Source organism: Morchella importuna (genome assembly GCF_003444635.1).
Source record: "Morchella importuna strain M04M26 chromosome Unknown Morimp01GS001, whole genome shotgun sequence".
In the NCBI taxonomy this organism is placed as follows: Eukaryota; Fungi; Ascomycota; class Pezizomycetes; order Pezizales; family Morchellaceae; genus Morchella; species Morchella importuna.
The window spans coordinates 1,584,820-1,609,316 of NW_025763398.1; the positions used below are offsets into that span (position 1 = coordinate 1,584,820).

Sequence of the window (24,497 nt, forward strand, 5' to 3'; positions counted from 1 at the left end):
CTTCGAGTTGCCAGGCGGTTAGTTGGTAAGGTGGAGGAGTTGGTGGTTGGAAGGATGCAAAGGTTAAAGGTGTATGCGCGTACATCAGTTTGGGGTGGTGCATGTGGCGGTGCAAAGCCACCAGGCGCCACACCGGAAGACGACGTCATGAACTTTCACGTTTCAAACCTCGGTCACCAAAGACATGCTGGATTTGATACTCTATGAAGTTTAAACATGCCTGAATCTCCCTAATTCTTTTTTTCTTCTTTTTTTTCTTTTTTAGATATAGGGGGTTTTATGCATTTAGTGTCTTTTCTAGGAGCGACTTTGGGGGGCAAATGGGGGAGGGGGACAGAGGTGTGTAGAGTATTTAAAGGAAGTGACTTGCCCACTTTTCTTCGCTCCGACCGTGAGAAAGGCGAGTAAGTGCCTTCCAAGTGTGCAGGGATCTTGTGCAAAACTGTGTTTTTTTTTTCCTCCCAAGAGTTGCATTTTTTGCCCCAGAAAACCGTGTTTTCGCTCAAACAAACAGTGGTTTAGATATAAAGCTATATTTATTCCTATGCAAAATTTCTCGAGAAAAAATTTCCAAAAGAAAAAGAACCCCTTCTCCTGTGCAGAGGTTTATCAGATTTGATATAATTGTCTACAGAGTGGCTATTGGTTGTGCTCAAACTCGTACCTGTTGGTTGATGATGACTGCCCGCAGCCCACTCGTGACTTCTCTTTGAACACGCCCAACCTGTCCGTGTATAATCAGGCTCAAGAGTCCTAGATCCATACTCGATTCCTTAACCGTAGTATTAGGCCTCAGTATAGCATCCCGAATCGTTCTCTCTGTCGATCATATGATATCACTCGACCCAACTCATCAGCTCGAAGCAAGTATAAAGCTAGCCGGAAGCTTCGGGCCTATTTGATCGCAGCATCAAATAGGCTTCTAGTGGTAGCTGGTGCCGTTTTACTGGCACTGAAAACAAAGTTAACTACTTGAATACTTTACATACATGTGGTTTTTGAGGAAAACAACTCTAGCCTACTTTCAGGCACCGTAATCGTTACGATCTTGTCTCTGAACCCATAACCATCAACCCTGCGGCTGTCACCAACCATAAACCACACAATTGCTCTCACCTGCAATATCTCTACCCCAAAGTCATATACCACTTTACCTAAGACCTCGCTGCTTCCTCCCGCTAGGATATCGAACCTTCACACTTAAAGTGGCGCTTTTGACCCTGATCCAGGTTGCAGGCTCTACTTACACATCAATGTCACTTGATAGTGCTTGTATCTACTTACTTTTAGATTCACCAGCAGAGAAAGACCAGTATTGATGTATGTATCTCTTTGAGTTTCATGTATGGCACTGCCTAGCGCTACTCGACAAGCCCATCTACCTCACTGCCGCCACTACAGTTTACTAGTATCGGAAACATTTCTCTCCTTACCCATTACTTCACCACCGACTACTACGCACACACTTTCAGTATAATTTATTGAATTACTCAGCCAGCCAATCCATAGTTCCTTCCCGACTCCGCAACTAGCTAGAACCAGTTACCACATACAACGAACCCTCCCGGGTCGAGTGATACACCATGCACGACTACTCTACTCCTTATCCTTTGGCACTATATCCGGCAGCGGCCCCACGGGCGTGATGCTATGGGGGTTGATCTGCGTGTGCGACTTCGTATAATGCTACACCAGTACCCAGACCATCAGCATATAAACCACACAGAGAGAGAGTGAGGGAGAGAGAGAAACACAAAAAACCCACCTTCTTGATATGCTCAAAGTTCGTCGTATCCTTAAACGCCGGAATATCCCAATACAAGTGTCTTAGCCACTTATGAATCGCCGGATAACTTACACACCATCAGTTCCCAGCTCCCACATTTCCCAAAAAGCCCCGGGGGGGGCAACATACTCATGTCTAATCATGCCGACATTACACTTAAAATGCTGCACATACACCGGATCAAACCTCACAACCGTCGTAAACAGCCTCACATCCACCTCCGTCATCTCACTCCCCAACAAATACCTCCCCCCCGATCCCGCAAGGATCCCCTCCAGGCGCCCCAACGACTCAAACAGCGCCCCCACCGCACTTTCATACGCCCCCTGCGACGTCGCAAAGCCCGCTTTGTACACCCCGTTGTTCACCGTGTCGTACACCCACTCGTTCATCGCATCAATCTCCGCCCTCTTCGCCTCTGGCAGCAGCCACCCCCCCTTCTTGTCCTCAGACACAAACTCGTCAAACTCCTCATAAAACATGCGTATGATCTCGCTGCTCTCGTTGCTGACGATGGCGTTGTTCTTCGTGTCCCACAGCACGGGCACGGTGTAGCGGCCGCTGTAGTCCGGGTTGACGCGGTGGTAGATGTCGCGCAGGAAGGAGGCGCCTACCACGGGTTCGGGCGCGGTGGCCATCTCTGCGCTGGCTTCGTCGGGGGTGGCGAAATGCCAGCCTGCGGAGCGCGGGTGTTAGTGGTGGGAGGGAGGAGAAGGGGGGGGGGGAAGATACCGCCTTGCTTCATGTGCCAGTGCACGGTGGAGAAGCTGATGACGTCCTCGAGGCCCTTGAGCTGGCGGACGATGAGGGTGCGGTGGGCTGTATGTAGCGTGTGAGCGTAGTTAGCATCAATTAAAATTCAATCCCCCGCGGTGTACGTGGAGTAGTGAATTGGAGTAGACGAACCCCAGGGACAGGCATAGCTGACGAAGAGGTGGTAGCGGTTCTTCTCGGGCGGGAACTGCGCGCCGGGGTCGCGGGAGACGAAGTTTCTGAAGACGGACTTTGCATTTCGGACTGGCTGTTAGCTTTCTGTGGTATGGGGAGTAATGGTAGGGATGGAGGGAGGGTGGGTGGGATCGAGAGGGGGGGGGGGTAATACGGGCTTGCGGTTGAATTCGCCGGTTGCTTTGTCGGCCCAGTCCGTCAATTTAGTCTGCAAGTCCTAGTTGTTAGTTCTATGAACTATGGGGTGTAGAGACCCAGGGTAAGAGGGGGGGGTATACAGTCATGATTGAGAGCTGTCGATACTTTGTGTGCTGTGTTCGTCGTAGCTGTAGCTGTACTTGCAGTGGCCGTATATGCGTAGGACGAGAAACGAGACGGAAGGTAGTGAGCAGCAGTGGTGAGAACAGCGATGCTCTGACGGCCATCTTATATCCACAATCCAAGTGGGTGGAATGCGGGGTGGGAGGAATGTTAATTACTATCTATCCATCTCAGTACTGGCAGGGCCAATGATGTAATTGGGGGCCGGCATGTAGCTTAATCCTCTTTAGTGCATGGTGGGTAGGGTAGGGATCATTCTAGCTAGTGCACTGATTTGTAATGGGCCACAAGCATTGGTAATGCCCGCCGACGGGGGCAGCGCGGCGGTTTGTAAGTGCGTGGATGCGGCTTGTCATGATATGAGATGTGATGATGGGGGATTGATGGGCGTTATTAAGTAAGTTTTACAACAGCCATGCAGAGGGATGATTGAGCATTTGGATATGAAAACGGGGGGGATTAGTAATTGGTGGTGGTGCAGTGTTGGGTGTGTAGAGTAATCGAGTCGAGAGTTGAGTTCCCATCACTCTGCCGGGTTGGTTCGCATTCCAATCATTACCCCTCATCCAATGATCGAATGCACACTTTTTTAGACAGCTAGCTAGCAGTGGTAATAGTAGAGTAAGAGAGCAATCCCACCAGGCATATCAATTATCACACAGGAGACAGAGACCTTGTTCCTGCAGCTCTCGCCATGCAAGCCCCTCACCTCACCTCACCGCTGCACTCGCCCCCCCCTCCCCCAAAAGCTGTGCTTACAGTTCTTTGTTCTCCGTGGACATCACACAGCACCACAACCCTAACCCACACACCCTACACACACCCCTAGCCCTGAGCACTCAACGCGTCTCTCCAATTGGCCCAAACCTCCACCCAATATCACGACCAACCTCATCTCCCCACTCCCACAATGCTGCACGAACTGTTTCTGCTCCTCTCTGGGCACACCTCGCCCATCCTGACCCCCGACGGCCTCCCACCCGACTTCCCCCTCGTCTCGCCGTCAGAAAGGTACCCCCCACATCTCTCCCCAGTCTAGTGCTAGCTACTAGCTAGTCTCCTCCCCCTTCATAGCATATCACTCACTAACCCCCACTCCCCCGCGCGCCCCCGACCTCTCCAGAGCAATCCTAACCTCCCTCTCCTCACTAGGCCACCTGCACATCGCCCTCCGCATCTCCTGCACCAAGATCACCAGCACACACCCAAGCACCATCGCCCGCGCCGTCGCCAGCGGCATCGAAACCCACCACCTCCACGCCTTCCGCACGCAGATCCTCACCGTCGAGCGCAGCATCCTCGCGCACCACAACACCTCGGGCACATACGACATCGTCTCCCTCGCCAAGGTTCTCAGCGGCTTCGAGGGGTGGGAGCGCACGCTGCACTACCTCCACGGGCTGACAACCACAGTCCTATCCAAGCGCCTCAATGGCGCAACCATCATTGACCGCCTGCGCGCCGACATCCACACGGGCTTCCCCACGCTGGAGGCCGTGGCGCTGCACCTGCTGAAGGTGGCCGAGACGGCGTGGCTGCGCGAGGTGGCGTCGTGGGTGCTGTATGGGCGTCTGCCGACGAGCGCGTGGGGCGCCGGCGCAGACTTCTTCATCGCCGAGAGCGACGCCGGGGCACAGCAGCAGGCCGACGCGGCAGCGGCGGATGAAGACGGTGCTGGGGGCGCTGCCGCCGCAGGGGCGCTGAAGGAGTATACCCTTAAGCCCACGCACCTGCCGGGCTTCCTCCGCCCCGAGACTGCGTCCTCGATCCTGTTCATTGGCCGCGCCCTCTCCATCATCCGCCTGCGCGGCACCACCGCCGACACCACCGCCACTACAACCACCGCCACCACCGCATCCCCGGAGATGTCCCTCCTCCCCAGCCACCTCGCACACCTGCGTGCCCTCACCTCCCCGCTCAACCCCCACACGCTGCACACCTCCATCGCCGCCATCCGCCTCTCGCTCAGCCGGCACACACTCCAAACCCTCCTCCCCGCCGCGCGCATCATCGACATCGTCCACGTGCTACGCGAGTTCTTCCTCCTCGGCCGCGGCGAGTTCGCCGTGGCACTGATCCACCAGAGCAGCGAGGGCGTGCGCAACCGGTGGCGGCGCGCAGCCGCCCCCGCGCCCAGCATGGTCGTCAAAGAGGGCGAGGTGTCCGCCATCTTAACACGCACATGGGGGGTGCTCGCGGGTCTGGTGGGCGAGGAGGCGGTGGACGAGCGGCTAGATACCGCGCGGGACCTGCTGTATCTCTCTCTTTCCGCCGCGGGGGGCAGCAGCGGGACGGCGGACAGCTTCAAGAGCCATCTGGTGGGCGTGGGGGTGGCGCTGAACTTCCACCTGACGTGGCCGCTGGAGCTGTTTCTGCAGGCGGGGGATCTGGAGGTGTATGATGGGCTGTTTGCGTATCTTGTTTCTGTGCGCAAGACGCAGCTGCGGCTGCAGGGGCTGTGGCGGAGCCGGCGGCCGGTGAGGGCGGTCGGGGCGATGCGCGCGGTGCTAAAGAGGAGGGAGAGGGCCGAGAGGGGGGTGTGGGCGACGGCGAGCCTGGCGGTGTTTTTTCTGGAGACTGTGGTGGAGTATTGGCAGGGGGAGGTGATCGCGGGTGAGTTTGGGAGGCTGTTGGTGGTGCTTGGGGACGGCGTTGAGGATGGGCCTGTTGCGGAGGACGAGGAGGAGGATGACGATGTGGAGATGGCGGAGCATGATATCTGGATGGACAGTGGCAGCGCAGCGGCAGCGGCAGTGGAGAAAGAAACCCCCCACACCGACACCACCAAGAAGCAGCAAGACCCCGAATCCCTCATGCGCGCCCACCAACTCTACCTCATGCGCCTGCGGCGCGGGCTCTTCCTCGCCGACGGCGTCTTCGCGCCGCTGCTCAAGCGCTTCCTCATCGCGTGCGACGGGCTCGCGTCGGCCATCGAGGCGCTGCTCCGCCGGCACGAGAGCGCGGACCTGAAGCGCGAGGTGGAGGGCGAGGGCGCGGAGGGCTTCGCGGTGAGGCTGTGCGGCGACGTGAGGACGCTGCTGGGCGGCTGGTGGCCAGGCTGCAGACGATGGATGAGGAGCGGGATTTCTTCGCGGCGGGGGTGGCGGGGGCAGGGGAGGGGGAGGCGGAGAGGGAGGGGGGAAAGATTGATAGGTTGCTGATGAGGCTGGATTTGGGGAATTTGGTGGGGGATGTTTAGATAGTTGGGAGTTTTTCATTCTTTTATTGTTTTTTTAGAGTGTTGGTAGATGGATAGGTTGTTGATGGAAATGATTGCATGACTATGTACCTTGTGTGTGTGTTGCGTGCGAGTGATGACCTGTGACTGGGCGTGTAGCTAGCCCTGCTTGGCGCGGCTCCAAAAAGGCTTGTTCGCAACCCTGCAGACAAACACCACAGAAATCCCGCCATACAATCATTACCGCCACAATCATTACCGCCCAATCATTACCCCCACAATCATTACCCCCCTCCGCTCACAACCACAATGCCGCCCCGCCTCCCTCTCCCCCTCCTCCGCCTTCCCCCTACCTACACCCTCCGCCGCCCTCTCCCCCCCCAGCGCCGCCTCCTCACCGTCCTCGCCATCGAAACCTCCTGGTACCCCCCCCCTCCCCCCCCCCTCCCCTCCTCCTCTCACTAACCCACCCACCACAGCGACGACACCTCCATCGCCCTCCTCACCTCCCCCACCCCGCACACCGCCACCCTCCTCGCCCACCAAACCGTCACCTCCCCCAACCGCATCTACGGCGGCATCCACCCGCTCGTCTCGACCGTCTCGCACGCCACGCACCTCGCGCCCCTCCTCGCGGCCGTCATCGCACAGCTCGGCCACAAGAAGCCCGACTTTGTGGCCGTGACGCGGGGGCCGGGCATGCCGACGGCGCTGTCGATCGGGCTGGATACGGCGAAGGGGTTGGCTGTGGCGTGGGGCGTGCCGCTGGTGGGTGTGAATCATATGTTGGCGCATACGCTGACGCCGAGGCTTGTGGTGGCGCTAAATGCAGCGGCGGTGGAGAGGGCGGCGGCGGAGAGGGGGGAGGGTGCGGGTGCGGGTGCGGGTGCGGGTGATGTAGCCCCCGAGAGCGCTGAAGAGTCCACCGCCACCACCGAGAGCACCCAGGTAGTCTCCACGCCCTCCTCACCCGCCCCCGCCCCCGCCCCCGAAAGCCCCATTGCGGCCTCCACCTCCACCTCCACCTCCACCTCCACCTCCACCCTCGAACCCATCCTCGAAATCACCACCCCCCTCAAAAAAAACCAAATAATCCAACAACCCACCCCCACCGAAGCCCCCCAATTCCCCTTCCTCACGCTCCTCGTCTCCGGCGGTCACACCCAAGTCGTTCACAGCCGCTCCCTCACCTCGCACAACGTCCTCGTCGACACGATCGACATTGCACTCGGCGACATGCTCGACAAATGCGCCCGCCGACTCGTGCCCGCCAATGTCCTCGCCACCCACGGCAACAGCGTCGCCTACGGCGCTGCCCTCGAAGACTTCTGCTTCCCCGCGCGCGAGGGCAGCGAGTGCCGGTACGGATACCGGTATACGCTTCCCGGCGGCAAGGCGCGGGCCGCAGAGGACAAGGCGGAGGCGGAAGAGTATGGCTGGGAGCTGTCGGCGCCGCTGTCAAAGACGGGGCCGGCGATGCGGCGGCTAGAGTATAGCTTTAGCGGGCTGGGGAGCAGTGTTGAGCGGTGTTTGAAGCGGCGGAAGAAGGAGTTGGGGGGTGTAGAGATTGGGGAGGGGGAGAGGAGGGCGCTGGGGAGGAAGGTGATGGTGTTGGCGTTTGAGCATGTTGCTGCGCGGCTGGTGCTGGGGTTGGAGGCGATGGGGGAGGGGGAGAGGAGGGGGGTGGGGACGGTGGTGGTGAGTGGGGGGGTGGCGGCGAATCTGTTTTTCAGACATGTGTGAGTTGTCCCCCTCTTCCCTCCCTTTCTCTAGTAGTAGTTGATATGGCTAATGTGGTTGTGGGGGGAGGCAGATTGCGGATATACCTCACCAGCAAAGGCTACCAACACATCAAGATCGTAGTCCCCCAATGAAGTACTGCACCGACAACGCCGCCATGATCGCCTGGGCTGGTCTCGAGCTCTACCGCGCCGGCTGGCAAACGGGGCTCTCTGCGCTGCCACTCAAGAGGTGGAGCATGGACGACGACGTCTACATCGAGGGCGAGGAGGACAGGGCCGAGCATGGGGTCGGCGGCGTGTTGGGGGCGCAGCAGTGGATCAAGAGGAATGTGGAGAAGGAGGAGGAGTCGTGATTCCCGCCATGGGGGGTGTGGGGTAGTATTTGTATATAGATATGTAGATAGATAGGATATCCAAGCGTTCGTCGTTGGGCATTAATTTGATACATTAGGTTGTCTAATAGCTCGAGAGGAAGAACACTTATTTATTGGTTTCCGGGAGTTATTAGAGCATATAGATCTACATGTAGAAGTTGTGGATCACTTTATCGTAAACCGGTAACCTGATCATTTCCAGCACGGATGGAGGCGGGCACGAGCCAATTATACTCATGTAGAACTAACGTCACTACTAGACTCTCGTGGCCCCGTCACACTAATAAATCCACACGCTTGTAAACCACTCACCACAGACAGGGAGTAATAGCAGCCATCCATATTCCCAATCCCCCATGCCAATATCGCCATCCAATCAGTGACCGGATCAGCCTAGCTGTATATAGAAAAAGCAAAAACCAAATCTCCCCAAAACCTTTTTGAATACTACGTAACGTGATTTCCAATCGATCATTGTACATGTTATAGGCTCCCATCCCCCAAAAAGAAGCACCAAGAAGAGGGCAAACACGAGGGCAATAAACTTTTTTCTACACTAGATACTATAGATCAACCTATCGATATTTGACGTAACGGATCTATATGTAGCTAAGAACTCTACATACTATTTACATATCTACCCGCAATCCTATGGCAAGCTAGTAGAGAGTAAGAACATGAAACACACACACTTAAAGCTAGAACTAACTTTCAAGCTTGTGCAACTGGGTTCCTATACAGTTGCGGATACTGGCTGTTGACTACGAACCCATAATGTAGCTTTGCAGCTAGATTTTTCACCGTTATGGAGTCTCACGTAGTCTTCAAAGTTCAATATGCATATATTTCATAGTTCTGGCTATCGTTTCTACCACGTACCGCACAAACTAGTCAAGCCCAACTGCTCGGACCGACCGAAACGCACGGGAAAAAGGAAAGAAAAACTCCATCCTTCCGCTAAAAGAATAGTTATCCCTTAACGCTTCCTAATCGCCGCATCTGTAACTCGATATGCTGCAGCAGCTAGCAGACGATCTAGTTTTTGATATAAAAAAAAGCACGCACGCGGACGACTATCCAACCCACCTAGCCAGCCCGATCACCGGTGAACCACACACACACACACGCATAAATCCACCCCTAATAGCTCACCCTTCAACCGCCCGCCCGCTCAAACACATTCCCCCTCTCATACTTCTTCTTCCGCTCCTTCGACGGGCTCCTATTCCTGCGCGCCTGCCTCGGCATCGCCGCCGCCGCCGCCGTCGCCACCGTATTACTCGTCGTCGTCGTCGTCGTCGTCATCGTTCCCCTGCCCCTCCGCTCCACCCCGGACTCCTGCTGATCCTCCCGCTGCCTCTTGTACACCTCGTGCTTCACCACGCCCTGCAGCCACTCCACAATCTCGGGCTTCTCGCCGATGACGGAGAAGGGCCGCTCGGAGCACTCCGGGCAGATGTTGTCGGGCCAGCGGTGCGTCGTTTCGTCGACCGCTTCGGTGTGGATCTTGTAGTTGCACTCGCTGGAGTTTGCGGAGTAGGCGGTCATTTCGTGCCCGCAGCAGTAGTGGATCTTGTTGGGGATGCACATGTTGTTGTTGGTGGGGTTTTATAAAAGTTTCTTATGTTTCTTCTTGTTTCTGTTCTTGGGGAGGAGTGGTTGGGGGTGGAGAATCTGAAGTGTGTTTTATGTAGATGCTAGAGTTGACTTGAAAGATATTGTGGAGGCCCTGTTGGGGGTGGGGAGTTGTAAGTATGTCGTTTTGAAAGAATGGTAGGGAGGGCAGCTGGTTAATGTGGGAGGAGGCTCAGACTGTGGTGTAATTGAATTCTTTGCAGCAGCATACGTGCGAGTTCAGGCAAGTTAAGTGAGTACCAGCTGTTTGCACGATGATCAACACACCTGTCCACAAACACCAAGCCAAAGCTTAAAGTGAAATCCATTACCAGAATCCACTTTAGTTCCCACGAGTGATTATCCATGAACCAAACCAAACGTTTTCCCCCCCACGCGAGCTCTTTTGTTTGATTTATTGATTATTAATTCCCCAGCACACATTGCAGTACCAAATATCGCGGGAGCACTGTCATTCGGTACAGAACAGGTTACAGGTGGATCCGACCTAAACAGGGACAGAGATCTGTGACAAAGGCCACGGTTGATTGGTCGACGGAGGGCAAGGGGATAAGCCTGTTACTGCCAGATGTAGTAACCTCTCTTTTGTGCTAGCGACGTCGCAACGCTAGCACTGGAGCATCATGGCATGTCACTCGGGCACTGGATTTTGCTTGTGCGCGCGCCCCAAGGCAACCACACGATAAGATAAGCTCTGCTTTACTGACCGACAGCTTGACACCGTGCTGAGCTCAGACGTGACAACAACGGCCAGTCAGGTACGGATTCTACCTAGCGACATGATGTAGCTCTTCCTTGGCAGCGGAGTGGAGTTTGCTTCGTCCTCTTCCTCCTCCTGTATCCACTCGGTCTCAGACCTTGTACATACAAGCTCGAGCTTGAGCCCCACATGCGCAAGACAGTGCTAATATACCCTATTACGATTTGAGAGAATTCCCCCCTGGGGGATTTACATGTAGACTTTAGTGTAGCACATAGGGCAGACATGTATTCTGCACAGCCAGACCGGCCGACAACTGAAACACCTCTCGCGATAATTAGATCGGCGCCCCCCAGCAACCTCCGCCCGATATTCCCTCCCGAATTTCGAATCGATTAACACAGTCAAGTATCCACCTGCATCATCGCTGTTCCACTTTTTCAACCGGATTCTCAATTCAACCTCGCTCCAACACCTACCTACCGCCAATTCACTCCCTCCTCCTCCTCCTCCTCCTCCTCCTCCTCACCGCTCATCCATCTGGACCGCATCGGGGCCATACCCACAGTGTATTCGTAGAGCAGAGCACATCATCATTATCATCATCATCATAGCAACCCACACACGTGCTCAATTACCGTTTTGTCTGTCTGTCTCACCAGGTTCCGCACCCACCCACACACACGCCATTGCTTTGCGGGTCCCACACACAAATGCTCGATCCTGGGAAAATATAAAGTTTGCGGAGATCACAGATTCTCACTGTCGCACGATCCTGCCCTATCGCCCCGAGTACTACCTACAACATACATGAATGTACATATCTACTATATCCTAATCCGAGCCTGGGTCCTGATCCTGCAGGTCACAGTGTTACAAGAAACACAATGGAACATTTTTTTTATGTTTCTGTTTCTGATTTCTGATTCTGTGTTTCTGTTTCGTTCATGCACTCCAAACCTGCAACTGCAGTTGCACCTGCAACACGCATACCGTACCTGCAGCAGCGCCAGCAGTGCGCACAACGAAAAAAAAAGAGTGTCAGAAATAGGAAACAGCTCATCTGAAGCAACAGCTTCAATTCCATCCGTAGAAAAGTCGATATGAGATGTTTCACGGGTCAATTCCTCCGAAACAGAAACACTGTTCCAACCACACATTGTTTCTTATTATTTTTTCTGATTTGTCTTCACCAAATTCAACTGACCCCCACACACACCAGCTGGCTATACTATATACACACAGTAATAATGCTCACAGGGTTAGGGTTATTGTCAGCACACTTGCAGTCCAGTTAAAACCTGTTTGCTTACTAATCACAAATTCGACTACGAGGGAAATCGAAACCCGGTAAGTGATATCGGGAGCTTTAAACCCAAGAGGACCATACGCGCTGAGACGTTCAGTTCTCCCCCCCCCCCCCCCATAATTCACAATTTGCGCCAGCTTCCCCTCCCGTAATCCACTAATAGACCACCGCATAAACACCTGAGGAGGAGCCATGGCCGACGATAACGAGGATAAAGATGTGCTAGCAGCTCTCGATAAGGAGGCTTCTGAATACTTGAAGGTATGTAGCATACCGCCCCTCCCCCCCCCCCCCCCTCTCCTCCCCCGCGGTGACTGATTGCAGCGGGGAAGAAGGGGTGGAAGAATAGGAGGTTCTGCCCCTCTTTTCATAAGTTCGGATTGCTAATGCTGCTGGTGAACAGGACGCAGAGATATCTCGTATGCCCCCCCAACTTCCCTCCCCCCTACCGGCCATTTGCAGCAGTGCTTTGGAGCGCAAGTACTGACAAGAGTTACACCCACAGGAATCCTAAATGCCTTCAAACTCGACGCGTAAGAACCCCCTCTCCTACCCCCCCCCCCCTCTTTCCCCCTCCCTCACTACAACGCTCCTCCTCCGACACCAGAGAGAAAACTAACGAACCCATCCCCCCGGCCCCACAACAGCTATGCCATTCTCGACCTCAAGCCCGGCGTGCCCGAATCCGACATCAAAGCGCAATACCGGCGCATCTCGCTGCTGATCCATCCGGACAAGACGTCCAACCCGCAGGCGCCCGACGCCTTTGACCGGCTCAAGAAGGCGCAGGACGTACTGATGGACGAGAAGCTGCGCGAGCGGCTGGATGAGGCCATCGCCGACGCGCGCATGCTGCTGATCCGCGAGAAGAAGTGGACCGTCGACAACCCGGAGCTCGTCACAGACGAGTTTGCCGTCGAGTGGCGCGAGAAGACCAAGCATGTGCTGATCGACAATGAGCTGCGCAAGCGCAAGCAGCTCAAGGCACAGATGGCCGAGGAGGGCCGCGAGAAGCGAAAGGTGGAGGAGGAGATGGATGCGCGAAAAAGGAAGAGGGAGAGTGAGGTTGCGTGGGAGGAGACGAGGGATCAGAGGATCAATAGCTGGAGGGATTTTAAAACGAAGGGGGAGAAGGAGAGGTCTAAGAAGAAGAAGAAGATGGCGCCGATCGGGTAGTTTGGCGGGGAAAGAGGGGGTGGATATGGGGGGTAATGGTTGTTTCTTCTTCTTTTGTGCTTTTTTTCGCTCTTTCTTTGTCTTTTGGTTTGGTTGGGCTCTCTCTTGCTGCTGTGCGTGCTGGTTCGGGTTTCCGTGGTATTCTTCTTCCTGTATTCTCTTTCCTTTTTATTTCTCATCTCTCTTTCTCGCTTCAGACAATAGTTAGAGTCGGCGGCGGCGGCGCGGGCCATATCATGAGTGCGCGGGGAACCCCCCCAAGTAAACTACCGCTCCTCTTCTCATCATCATCACAACTCTAGAATAAGCTTAAATAAACCGCCATATCCAATGTCATCGCAATAACATGAGCAAGCAAGCAAGGGGGGTGCACAGTTGTCCATTTTATCAGCAGCTGAAACTATCATTAGAGCTATTAGACATCAGACCATATATATACGTATTGTATACCATGCAAGACGTACTTGAACCAGATGCTGTATCAACATGTGTCTATCCATCCATTCATCTACTCCATCGGACATCCTGCATCCCATCTCATCTAGAGTAGCTACATCTTACGTAGGGTCACTCTGTATGCAATGTCAAGCCATCATGCTATTGGACCGGACAATAATAATCCCCAACCTTAGGTACTGCATACGTAGGAGGCTACTACAACATGAAAACACATAACTTAGCAACTGTCCTTATTACGCCGACCCAAATAAGGCTGCGCACTGCCGGCCGGGTGACGACCACATACCCTACTTCTTACTCTACCACATACACATACACAGTCAGGCGCCCGACAATCACGATAGCTACCAGCTAGCTAGCCAGCACCTAATTATGCTTAAGCTTAAGCATTCGATCCCTCCCCGTCACTGATCGAGAAAAAGCACAAGGTGTCAAAATTCAAAACTCCAGTATTCCAATTCCCTAGGAGATGTCTTCACCCTGTGAAGAAGCAGAAGAAGAAGAGCCAAAAAAAGAAGAAAAAGCTGGGCTGCGCATCGATCATGCAGATGGCAAGAACCAGTACCAAGAACCACCACGCCCCCACCCTTTATCCTACAACCTACCAACAACATCGCGCGGTAGAACAATACATACAGACAACCCAGAAGGAAGAGAACTAGAAAAGAAGCGAATGTGATTAAAGAAAAAGGAGAAAGAATGAGAAAGTAGATGCATATATGCTTGAAATCGAGAAAGAGGAAAAAAAGGTAAGAGATAGAGAAATATTCAAGTCCATTTAAAGAAGTACAAGAAGAAGAAACCCAACAAAGAGAAAGAAAGAAAGAAAAATGGAAGGAAACAATAACCTTAAACCCCCATAATAGCCAGTCCATAAAGTTGAATCTCAGCCAACTGGCGGTAACATACAAGACTTGGGTAAAACTGAGGAAATCCTTGAAATAATTTAACACGAAGAAAAAAAGTACCCTCGATATCATACCCCTCCCTCTCTCTCGCCATTAACACTCCCTTTTGTACCCCCAACCCCTTTATCGCCGATTCCCATTGTAGGTTAACGACCTAGTGAAATAGGAAATAAACACATCAAGAGAAAACTAAATCAGAGAAAAGAAAAAGAACAAAAACGATAACAGCAACTCCCGCTATAATCGTACAATATTCAGGATCCTATCCGTCCGCTATTACCACCAATCGCATGATTTCCCTCTGCCCTCTCTCCTTTCCGAAGAAACGCATTTGTGGTCGAAATATATGTGCATGGGATCTCCTTGCTCCCCGGTTGCTTTTTCAAGGTTGACAGGCTGGCTCACGTCCCGAATATCCTATTATTACCGCACCCGTTTTCGTTCGTCTGGACTTATTACTACGGCTGGTAATAATGTCCAACACCAACCAGTCACGCTGTAAGATTCATCTCTTGGTGCTCCCGGTCGCAGTTCCATTCGGGCATTTCTCCCGCGTGCGTAGATTGGATGGGGCTGACAAAGTAGGCATGCGTCCCGGGAAGGAAAACTCAGTCAGTGACTGCTGACCCCATGCAAAGATCCACCTCTTCCCGTACCGGTAGGTTCTCGTTTCCTACTTCTTTCTCCTTGTTTCCTCTCGGTCCCAGGCAATTCACCCAGGAACCAACACAAACCCAGCGCCCACCTACTATTTCCCCAATATTCCCAACCAAAGTTAATAAACCCACCCCAAAAGCCACAATATCAACACCACAACCCACTAAGCGCCTTTCCCAGATTGACAAAAATTGAAAAAAATAAAAACTCAGAACGAAGACCAGTCGGTACTAATATCTTTGAGAGACCGCGGTCTGAAATGAAATGTCATTCTAGCATCTCATGGACATCTATCCGTTCACGTCTTGGTGTGCTGCTGTCCGATTGTCGTCTATCGCTTGAGGAATTCAAATGATTCCTATCCCAATCATTCCCATTCGACTCCACTCTTTTCAGCTGTAAGGGTGGCAGTTGAAGATTAATTGGGGGCTCCGAATTCTCATATACAGTTCCTGTTGAGACTGGAGAAACTGGTCGCCGGACAGGAGGGAACCCTGGAGATGGTGCAGAAGCGTTGGCGTACTGGGCTAGAGAAGGGAAATCGGATTGCATCGTTCTTGGGCGTGAATCGATTGGTGAGCGCAGGGCCATGTGCGGATGGAGCGAGTACGGCGATTGTGGGCCTGAAGGCTCGCCTTGAAGCCGCTGTTGTGAGGGACCCACGAATGGTGGCGATGAAATCGGGGGATGGAGTGGCCCGGTGTGTAAACTCGTTCCTGGTTTTGATATGGAGCTGGTTGGTTGTTGAATTGAAGTGGAGGTGGGATGCCAGTTGATAGAGAAAAAACGACAACCACAAAGAAAACACTTGTCTTTGCAAGATTTATCTGGACCCGAGTACGAAGATAGCGTCCATCTGGATGACGCAGATGCAGAGTTTCCTGCAGATCCTTTGATCCCTGGATGGCAGATGGTATGTCACTTTGAGTAACATTCTGGATGGCCGCGTAAACAGAATGGGATGATAAAGGCGGCAGGTAATTTGGTCCTCTCTCAGACATCTCCTCCTGTATCCTCCTGGAAAGACGATATAACTTATCCCTATCGTTTGAAAGAACAATATCAAACAGACTCCGAACACCGTTCAACTCAGCGGCGGTATATCCAAGGAGTTCATGCACACTTTGTGTCGACTTTGCAACAACTAGATCAGTCGTGAGGTATGCAATTGCATTTGGAACCGGCGACGGTAAATTAAACCTAGGGTTATGGGGGATGGCCTGTCATCGAAATAGCCCGCATTTTGGCCACCTAATGTTTCCTCACGAGGTGTGAGAGAGGCTCTCCTGAATCGGGAGTCATTTGACTGCGATTTCAACACACGATGAGTACCTGTCCGATATGGTGCCGTAATCGCAGTAGGCGATGAAAGAGGTGAAACAACAGTCTCCGCTCTGTGGGATTGTATTGAGCCAATTTGCCCGACCTCGAAGCTGTGAGTTCTCTCATCCCGCAATCTTGGCCTACCACGTTTCTTATGTTGTACATCCCTACAGCTGTCCTAGAACACAGTTAGTCCCACATATATCTCTCTTTTTTTTGCGTCTCGAGATTGGACACTTGACACATACCTGCTTGCCAAGACTGACACATCGAGGGCAAGGTCGTCGAACTAGTGCTCCACTCAGGTTAGCATCTTCACCAAGTATCACTCAACCCCTCAAAACCGAAACCGTTACATAACAACGCAGTGGAGCAAGCATCGGCTAAGGTTCTGCACCTCGAGTCATGTGACGCCAAGTGACCAATACCCCTGACACATCTCGCGTGCCAGCCAGATAGCCAGAATGGGGAATCAAGGTAAAATCGGTGGGGGAAATTAAAAATCAGGGAAACGTGAAGATAGCGGCTCGCTGACCGATAAGAAATTAGGGAAACGGAACAAAAAGATTCGGGGATAGAGAGATGAGTGAAATTCCCATCCCGCATAATTAATCAAGCGGATAAAGTCCCCCCTGAATTCAATTATCGGATGAACACATGGGGTAACCGCCGATATCCCGAGGGCAACTCTCACTCTCGATCTCAATTTCACTCTGTGCCTGAAACGGCAAGACTCCCCCAGAAAATAGAGTTCGCCGGAAAGCGACAGCGAGCAACACAACAAGCAAGTAGGTCACGCCGGGGCCCCGGGTCCGGAAAAAAAATACCAAATGTTCCTCCCAGCGAAACACAAGATTTCTGGCCAAAACAAGAAAATAGAATAAAAATTGGGTGGGGGATCCAATGGGGAGAAAGAAATATTCATTGAAAATGCCCAAACGTACCATCACAGGCCAAATGTGCCTTTTTGCAATTGACGCATGCAGAGGCCACATGCGACTTTGTTCGTCTAGGAAGTTGTGGTGGCAGGAATGACGGCTGCGTAGCAAATGGTGACCGTTGGCTTCCCGGAGCTGTTGCGGAGATTTGTGTCAGGTGGGAATACGAATTATCCCCATTGTTAGTGGACGGAAACGGCGCAGGAAACTTTTCGTTCTCTGAGGATGAGATTGTTGTCGCACTGACTGGTCCTTGCAGATGGTGCTGGTGTTCGTGGGAGTAAGCAAGCTGTTCCTGAGCTCGCCCTTGCATGCCCTGTGTATCGTAGGGTAGAGTTACTGGGTTAGAAGGTCTTCGTCGAGCATCCTGCTGCTTAGGAGACAATGGATTGATGGGAGGAGGGGAATGCGACATTGGCGGAGAAGGATAGGGCACTGTATGAGCTGGTCGTGAGGCTCCAGGGCGGGCCGGGCCCAGGTCGAGAGAGAACCTAGCTAAATCGTGTGATATGGATCGACGTTCTCCGAACGAAGAATATACCGGTGGAGGTCGGGGGGAAGAGGATTGCATGGGAGCTTGCATATAGGTAGGAGGTAAGTAGATAGAAAGAAAGTACTTTTTTTTTTTCCTTCTTCACTTTTTTTTTCTGTTTTCTTTTCTTTTTCTTTCCCTTTCCCTTTCCTATTTTTTTTTTTCCTTCCCTCTCCCTCAGATCAGAGAACGGAAACGGTCGTAATAATAAATTTCAAAGACGGCAGTTTCTGATGCTAATCGAGAAGCAGGAGTGACAGGGCGACGGGTACAGTAAGAGACCTCAGCATGGAACGCAAGAGAAAAAGAGATGAGATCAACAAGCTGGTTGGTAACGTATGTAACAGAGTGCGGGTTTAGTCGGTAGCGAAAAGCAGGGAGATTTGGCTCAGGAGGGTGTGGAGTCTGATGAGGAACATGTGAGCATACATATAACGTTCGCCTTCGCTCCGCATCTCAGTCAACCGTGCCTGGACAAACCAGGAGCGACACACATACCTAACATGCGAAGGGAAAAGGGAAAAGATTATCAAGACACAAAAAGAGAAATTTCGAATAGGTGGAGTGGGCCGGTAGTAATAAGGTAGTGGCGGAGGATGGATGGATGGATGGAAGGATGATGGCGCGTAAAATTGAAATTGACTTTGAAGATGAAAAGTCTAGCGTTGCTTTTTTAGTCTCCGACGAGAAACGGTCCTAAAAAGGAGAATTTATGGGGGTGGGATTTGAGATTTGGGATTGGCGGTTTTGGGGGGGGGGGGGGGGTGCGAGAAGGGATAGGTAGTAGAGTAGATAGGTAAGGAATAATTCGAGTTGTCCACCACAATAGCAACGACGGCGCAGTAGTCAGGATTCAAGAAATAGGCAACAAGAGTAAAACTAGGTCCTGGACTACCTACCTACAGTTCAACGGAACAAAGCGGGCGGGTGGAGAGGGTGCGAGAGGTGGGGGGGGGGGGGGGTGGAGGGTGGAATATAGATGAAGGGACGTGTGAGACTAGGTATGTCGGGCAGAAGGATTGACTGGGGGGGAAAGATGAAAAGGATGTGGTGATGGGACCAGGGAAATGGAATTCGAAAGCTAACGAGCGAGCTGCAATTAATTGACGTCCTCTGATCTCCAGCTAATCAATCAATGGGAGAAAAGGAGGACAACAATAATGTTAGAAGCAAAGAGGTACCGATTCGAATGGGAAAAGAAAATGGGAAAAGAAAACAGGATGAGGATAGGACAGACACGATGAGATAGGATGGTGGTTCATAGGATGAGGAGAGTCGAAGGATACCCAATATGATTCTATCGTCATCTACCACTCTTACCTCAATCAGCACGCAGGTAGGTAAGCGTTCTCATCACAATCAGTCCTGTCAGCACCCACAACGAAGTAATAAGCACTGGCTGTTTTCTCCCTCGGCCTCTCTCAACGTAGCTCTTTTTCTCTAGGTCTCTCCTCTCTCTCTTCGTGCTGTTCGTTGATGGTCGTTGGCGACAAGACCTGCAGGCAACCGACACTGTCCCCGGCTGCACTTCATTGACTTCACCCTAAACCTGGCCTATCATTGCCCCCCCGCAAATCTATCGACCAGTTGGACGCTAATTTTTGCGTGTCGGAGCTACCCCGTGTGTGCGTGCGGTGTGTCTGTATGTGTGTGTGTGTGTGTGTGTGTGCGCAGAAATCGTTCAGGCTTCTACTTTACCCTCCTTTGACTCTATGGTACAATACCTGTTGTTGATATGTGCACCCTTTGGGGATGTAACAAAATGTATCACACTACACTACACTACTACCAAGTATGTACTCAGGCAGTGGCGCCAACTCTTGGAGGAACGTCCTTGTAGTTTACTCCCTACCTTACAGGCTACCTTGTTTGCCTAGGTGAGTACTTTACGGTGTTACCTACAAAGAGTGCCTAGAACATTTGATATCCGCTAATGAGACTTCTTGCCCCCCTCCCTCTATCTACCTATCTTCTCTGATATCAATCCCGAATCAAGATGTCATGAAATGTGTGGTGTTATCGTATGAAAACAAAACAAACACAAAACAATAAACGTACTCGAAACAAAAGATACTAGCCCAGTATGTACACGGGGGCTGAGGATAATGGATGTGGATGATAGAGGGAGGAGGAGCAGGGGGATCAGGAGGAGCAGGGGGATCAGGAGGAGCAGGAGGAGGAGAAGAAGAACCAGAAGAAGAATCAGCAGAAGAAAAGAAAGAATACCCCTTCGAACTGGATCGAGATTCAGCAGAATGAGTGTAGCAACGGGCTGCGTGGGATGACACAGTTAGCGTGTGCTATTGGAGCCGGAAGTCAGGCAGAGAAAACAAAACAAATCAACGATCGACGGCTTGAGAGATTAGCGGACGACACAGTTGGCACAATAAGGCCGGCGTAATAGGAAGGAAAAAGAAAGGAAAATGGAGGATCAGGGCTCAGTCAGTCAGTGTCAGTGATTCACTGTGTCTGGGTACATACTCTCCACGGGTAGTAGTTAGTGTAGGTAGTATGAGGAATGCCCCAGAAAGGAAACAAGACTAAGCCAACAAACAAAACTAGCCAGACGGAATAGACGATCGCTTTTTTCTTGTCAACCATCGCTACCACCGAATGAATTCTCCGTTGCCAGTCGGGTGATCCCTGAGCGCATTTGCAAAAGGGTCACAGCTCACCCACGGTATGAGATTATGATATTTGGGAGGGGAGAGTGGAGGTCTCTAGCCCCAGTCAGGTTGTCCCCGATTGGAAACAGACGCAACAGCGGGAGATGGGATGTCGTTGTGACGAATTGGCAAAGCTACTACAGCCCTACGACACACAGCTACTGACTGAATCTGACATTCCGAAACAGGACGGACTTATTCCCGGTGTTGGTGTGTCTTTAAGAAGTCGTGACTCGTAGCGACAGATCTTATCATTTGTTGGATCTTCCTCAACGTACCGGCAGAACATCAAAAACGGGCTGTGGTCGAGCAAAAAAGCTTGGAGAACATGAAGGAGAGGATTAAGGGAAAAAGGAAAGTGAAAAAGACCAGCCTAGTAGATCATTTGATCCCTATTCGCTTTCCCAAATTCCCCATTTCTTCATTCCCCTTCATCTTCCTCTGCTTATATTTCTACCTCTCTTTTTGCCTTATCAATTCTCCCATTCGGAAGACATCTACAGATCCCGAGTGGCTATATATTAGACATATTAGAGCACGGCCGGCCGGGACTACGGACAGAGCCGTAGAGAAAGATGAATATAACCCAACAACCTCGGGGTGGTGGTGAGGGTACCCGAGGTTCAAGTAGGGTGTAGAGTACTGCATACATGTATGTACGTAAATACTCCGTACTGAGCAAGGGTTTATTGAAGGCTTATGTAAAAGGATACGTCTACCCAAGCTTTACGAGTTTCTATCTGACATGTGAGACATTAGAAAAGAACGCATTTACAGTTTACCATACCCCATCCTCTCACTTCAAGTGCACCTCAATGTAATCAAGAGTTTCGTATAAAAACCGTATATAACACCGAACACTGCAGGAGATGAGGACGGGTGAACCATATGAAGCGACATGAGAGTATCATATCAGCGACGATCATCATATCCGATCGCTTACCTCTTGCCGTGGCATGTATGCGCTTTTGACTATACGCGGGCAAGAGGTTGCGCTACGGAGGTTTGATGAAATAGAAGACTTCCACCCCGAGACTTTATGTGCGCCCTCATGTGCCCGCTCTACTCTGCAACGGGGAAGAGCCAGCCTAACGCCGAAAGCTCAGGCGAAAGCTCAGGCGAAATGCCCTTTTCCTGTGATAGCTCCGCTTTCAACGCGCTCTCGGATCGGAATCGTGAGCCTATCGTTTCCGAAGCCCTCTCCCCGAAACTCTTTCGGTACCGAACCCGGACCCAGGTTAATCCTGGGTGAAATGAATGGCAAAGTTCTGTCTCAGCTGAGAATTTCCATTACGACACACTGGTACATAGTCAATACGGAATACCAGTAACAAGGGCTCGGTCTCTTTTTTTTTTCTTTCTTTTTTTTCTTTTTTTTCTCCCTTTCCTTTTTTCCTTACCTTTATTTTCCCTTCTTATTTACCTACATGTATTCACCCATGATCATCATATCACTCATATCGCTCATATATTTATGCAGGAACTCAAAGTCTTTAATTCCTAGTTCTCGCTAAACTGTGTAAATTATCGAAAAGAGTCTTAATTAACAGTCGATCATTTCCCCAGTTTCGGAACGATATAATCCGAGCACGCGAAGGGTCATATATACGCGCGTCTGTGTTTCTGTGTCTGTGTGAGTATCGGCAGAAACAAAGAAACATGATATCGAAAGGTCAATTGTGATACTCGTATGGATCAGGCAAGATCAATTGCTTCCTGTCCTTGTCTTTCGTGCCCTGCTGCTTGCCAGAGGAGAGCACTGCTTCGTTCCTCGAAAAATACTGTTCACGGACCCTTTCAAAGGCGAACCAGCGGTGTAGAGCACCTGCTGCGAACCAACTGCAAGGGGCTCTTCTCGGGGATGTCATCTATCAGATTCTTTAATTCTCATGATTTTACCCGCTTCTGGAATTTATTCGCTCGTGTTTTTATGGACGCTTTTGTACCTATTTTTCCGTCAACGACTTTCTTTTCTTTTTTCTTTCTATAGGGTTCAAAATTGCAGGACGAAAAAAGAGCATGGAGTGGAAGTATGGCAGCGGGGCCCCTCTAGTATCTACCGCTACCGCAGCGGGTTCGCCTATGAGGTTGAGCATGTGGGTCACAATTGGGGGGAAGAGAGCAAGGATAAGGTGGTTTCAAGCTTTAAAGCTCCCGCTCTGGAGTAGTCAATCTTACCGGCCTTCGCTAAGTGACTAGTACAGCGTACTATGTACGCACTACAATGAAGTTAGAGTCCGCTATATAACCATTAGGCTGGGAAAGGTGTAGAGTGGAGCAGGTACCTAGGTACATTTAGATAGAGTAGGGCACTCTACATCCCACACCGCGGTCGGTCGTTGCCGACGACAAGACAGACAACTGGTGCCTTTCAACCTTCTACTACTGCTGCTACTAGAGTACTCTACCGATGCACATCCATCCATCCATCCATCTTTGCCCCGCAGTTTGCCCATGGCAAGCTTAGGTTGGGGAAACCCAATGAAGAGGGACGGAAAATTCACATGCTTATCAGCCTAGGCTTTGATTTAGTTCCTTGGGTAGACTTCGTTGAAGCTCCGAAGGACGGACGGACGTTAACTGTTGGTCGTTGATGTTGCTGTTGGTTGAGGTCTTACTAGCACCGTATCTTGAACGAATGTGGTATGTAAGTTATTCAAGTACCCTTTGAGGTGAAGATCCGTAACTTAGACTGCACCTCTCCCTCTTTACTCTTTACCGTACCTGGACATAGTATTCAGGTAAACCAGTAATTATTCCGAGCCCGCTACCAGAGTTCGCTTCATATAGCCGAAAACCACCAGAAAGCTAATATAAGAGGGAATTGAGGTATCGGTCAGTAAGCAAAGCGAGTCTCCTCCAATAGCGTTAACAGCTGGCACTTCCCTTTCCCTGGTAGAGTAGCGCTGCTTGGGATTATGATAGGACGAGGGATAGGACATGTGTATGTATGTAGGTACTCTACATACAGGTACCTACATACATAGGGCAGGGCCTGAGAGTGGGGAATTATTTGAAGCAAGAGATTACGGGTAGGGTAGGATGTTAGTGAGGTCTTGATCCTCCTTCCTCCCCTACCTTGCTACCCTGGACCGTACCTCTGCTTGCTCTGGGTTTTGGGTGGCAGCACATCTCTCGGAGACACAAAATGATGGTTACGCATCAATCAATACCCGAAACCGTTCCCGTCCCAGCATCCTCCCCTCCCCCATTGCGACATGTGTGGGGAAAGGGAAAAAAAGGTGGCATGATCAGCCCGAACACCTAAAGAGAAGAAAGAAGGGAAGGAAAAAGAAAAGAAAAAAACAAGAAACAAAAGAGATACCATGGCCAAGGGAATTTGAATGTAAGCAGAGATAGCAGCCTTCCTGATGGCCACCAAGAAGAAGAAAAAAAGCCGCCGTTCATCTAGACCCCACCCTCCGTAGGGGTTCTTGTTCCCTTAAGCCGCCGGCGGAGTAAAGGAAAAGAAAGAAAAAAAAGGTTTCCCTTAATTAATTCATCTGGGAATAAAATTTCTCCGCGGCTTTTTGCCCGATGTTCTAGTCCACATCTGAGCCTCGTGCATTTTAGGTTCCTCGCCTTCGTCGACTGCATGCTCTACATGCTGCTCTTCCTCTGTCTCGTGGCTACCCAGCTCAGCTGGGCAAAATAATAATAATAAAAAAAACTGGGTCCTGGGAATTGATACCACCCCCCAGTACTGGTGTATGGAGATGGCAGGGAGATAGTGACAACTATGATTCGTTATCTTTTTTTTTTTTAACTTGCTCAGAATGCACTTCTTTGGGCTAGAAGATAAACTAAACATAGGGCTCATCTAATTGGGGTTGGGAATTGAATTT

The 24,497-nt window shown here is 51.5% G+C and overlaps 8 protein-coding genes across 8 annotated transcripts; 5 read left to right on the forward strand and 3 right to left on the reverse strand.

Annotated features, from left to right (window-relative positions):
* Positions 1 to 1,596: 1,596 nt before the first annotated feature.
* On the reverse strand, positions 1,597 to 3,018 carry LAJ45_00379 (uncharacterized protein; the record flags this gene model as incomplete). Its single annotated transcript, XM_046109980.1, has 7 exons — positions 1,597 to 1,686; positions 1,766 to 1,853; positions 1,916 to 2,462; positions 2,519 to 2,605; positions 2,693 to 2,789; positions 2,889 to 2,942; positions 3,013 to 3,018. 7 exons carry the CDS (start codon positions 3,016 to 3,018, stop codon positions 1,597 to 1,599), a joined length of 969 nt encoding a protein of 322 aa, XP_045976673.1.
* Positions 3,019 to 3,965: 947 nt separating this feature from the next.
* On the forward strand, positions 3,966 to 6,254 carry LAJ45_00380 (uncharacterized protein; the record flags this gene model as incomplete). The annotated part of the gene is made up of 3 exons (XM_046109981.1): positions 3,966 to 4,066; positions 4,179 to 6,063; positions 6,120 to 6,254. The coding sequence occupies 3 exons, from the start codon at positions 3,966 to 3,968 to the stop codon at positions 6,252 to 6,254; spliced, it is 2,121 nt and encodes a 706-aa protein (XP_045976674.1).
* A 288-nt stretch (positions 6,255 to 6,542) lies between these two features.
* On the forward strand, positions 6,543 to 8,328 carry LAJ45_00381 (uncharacterized protein; the record flags this gene model as incomplete). Its single annotated transcript, XM_046109982.1, has 4 exons — positions 6,543 to 6,655; positions 6,713 to 7,916; positions 7,967 to 7,972; positions 8,047 to 8,328. The coding sequence occupies 4 exons, from the start codon at positions 6,543 to 6,545 to the stop codon at positions 8,326 to 8,328; spliced, it is 1,605 nt and encodes a 534-aa protein (XP_045976675.1).
* A 1,176-nt stretch (positions 8,329 to 9,504) lies between these two features.
* Positions 9,505 to 9,939, reverse strand: LAJ45_00382 (uncharacterized protein; the record flags this gene model as incomplete). Its single annotated transcript, XM_046109983.1, has 1 exon — positions 9,505 to 9,939. One exon carries the CDS (start codon positions 9,937 to 9,939, stop codon positions 9,505 to 9,507), a length of 435 nt encoding a protein of 144 aa, XP_045976676.1.
* A 2,246-nt stretch (positions 9,940 to 12,185) lies between these two features.
* LAJ45_00383 (uncharacterized protein) lies at positions 12,186 to 13,169 on the forward strand (the record flags this gene model as incomplete). Its single annotated transcript, XM_046109984.1, has 4 exons — positions 12,186 to 12,254; positions 12,397 to 12,412; positions 12,499 to 12,526; positions 12,641 to 13,169. The coding sequence occupies 4 exons, from the start codon at positions 12,186 to 12,188 to the stop codon at positions 13,167 to 13,169; spliced, it is 642 nt and encodes a 213-aa protein (XP_045976677.1).
* Positions 13,170 to 15,009: 1,840 nt separating this feature from the next.
* On the forward strand, positions 15,010 to 15,969 carry LAJ45_00384 (uncharacterized protein; the record flags this gene model as incomplete). Its single annotated transcript, XM_046109985.1, has 3 exons — positions 15,010 to 15,034; positions 15,122 to 15,147; positions 15,643 to 15,969. The coding sequence occupies 3 exons, from the start codon at positions 15,010 to 15,012 to the stop codon at positions 15,967 to 15,969; spliced, it is 378 nt and encodes a 125-aa protein (XP_045976678.1).
* A 368-nt stretch (positions 15,970 to 16,337) lies between these two features.
* Positions 16,338 to 17,869, reverse strand: LAJ45_00385 (uncharacterized protein; the record flags this gene model as incomplete). The annotated part of the gene is made up of 4 exons (XM_046109986.1): positions 16,338 to 16,444; positions 16,526 to 16,694; positions 16,765 to 16,805; positions 17,461 to 17,869. The coding sequence occupies 4 exons, from the start codon at positions 17,867 to 17,869 to the stop codon at positions 16,338 to 16,340; spliced, it is 726 nt and encodes a 241-aa protein (XP_045976679.1).
* Positions 17,870 to 19,992: 2,123 nt separating this feature from the next.
* Positions 19,993 to 20,387, forward strand: LAJ45_00386 (uncharacterized protein; the record flags this gene model as incomplete). The annotated part of the gene is made up of 2 exons (XM_046109987.1): positions 19,993 to 20,007; positions 20,109 to 20,387. The coding sequence occupies 2 exons, from the start codon at positions 19,993 to 19,995 to the stop codon at positions 20,385 to 20,387; spliced, it is 294 nt and encodes a 97-aa protein (XP_045976680.1).
* Positions 20,388 to 24,497: the final 4,110 nt, after the last annotated feature.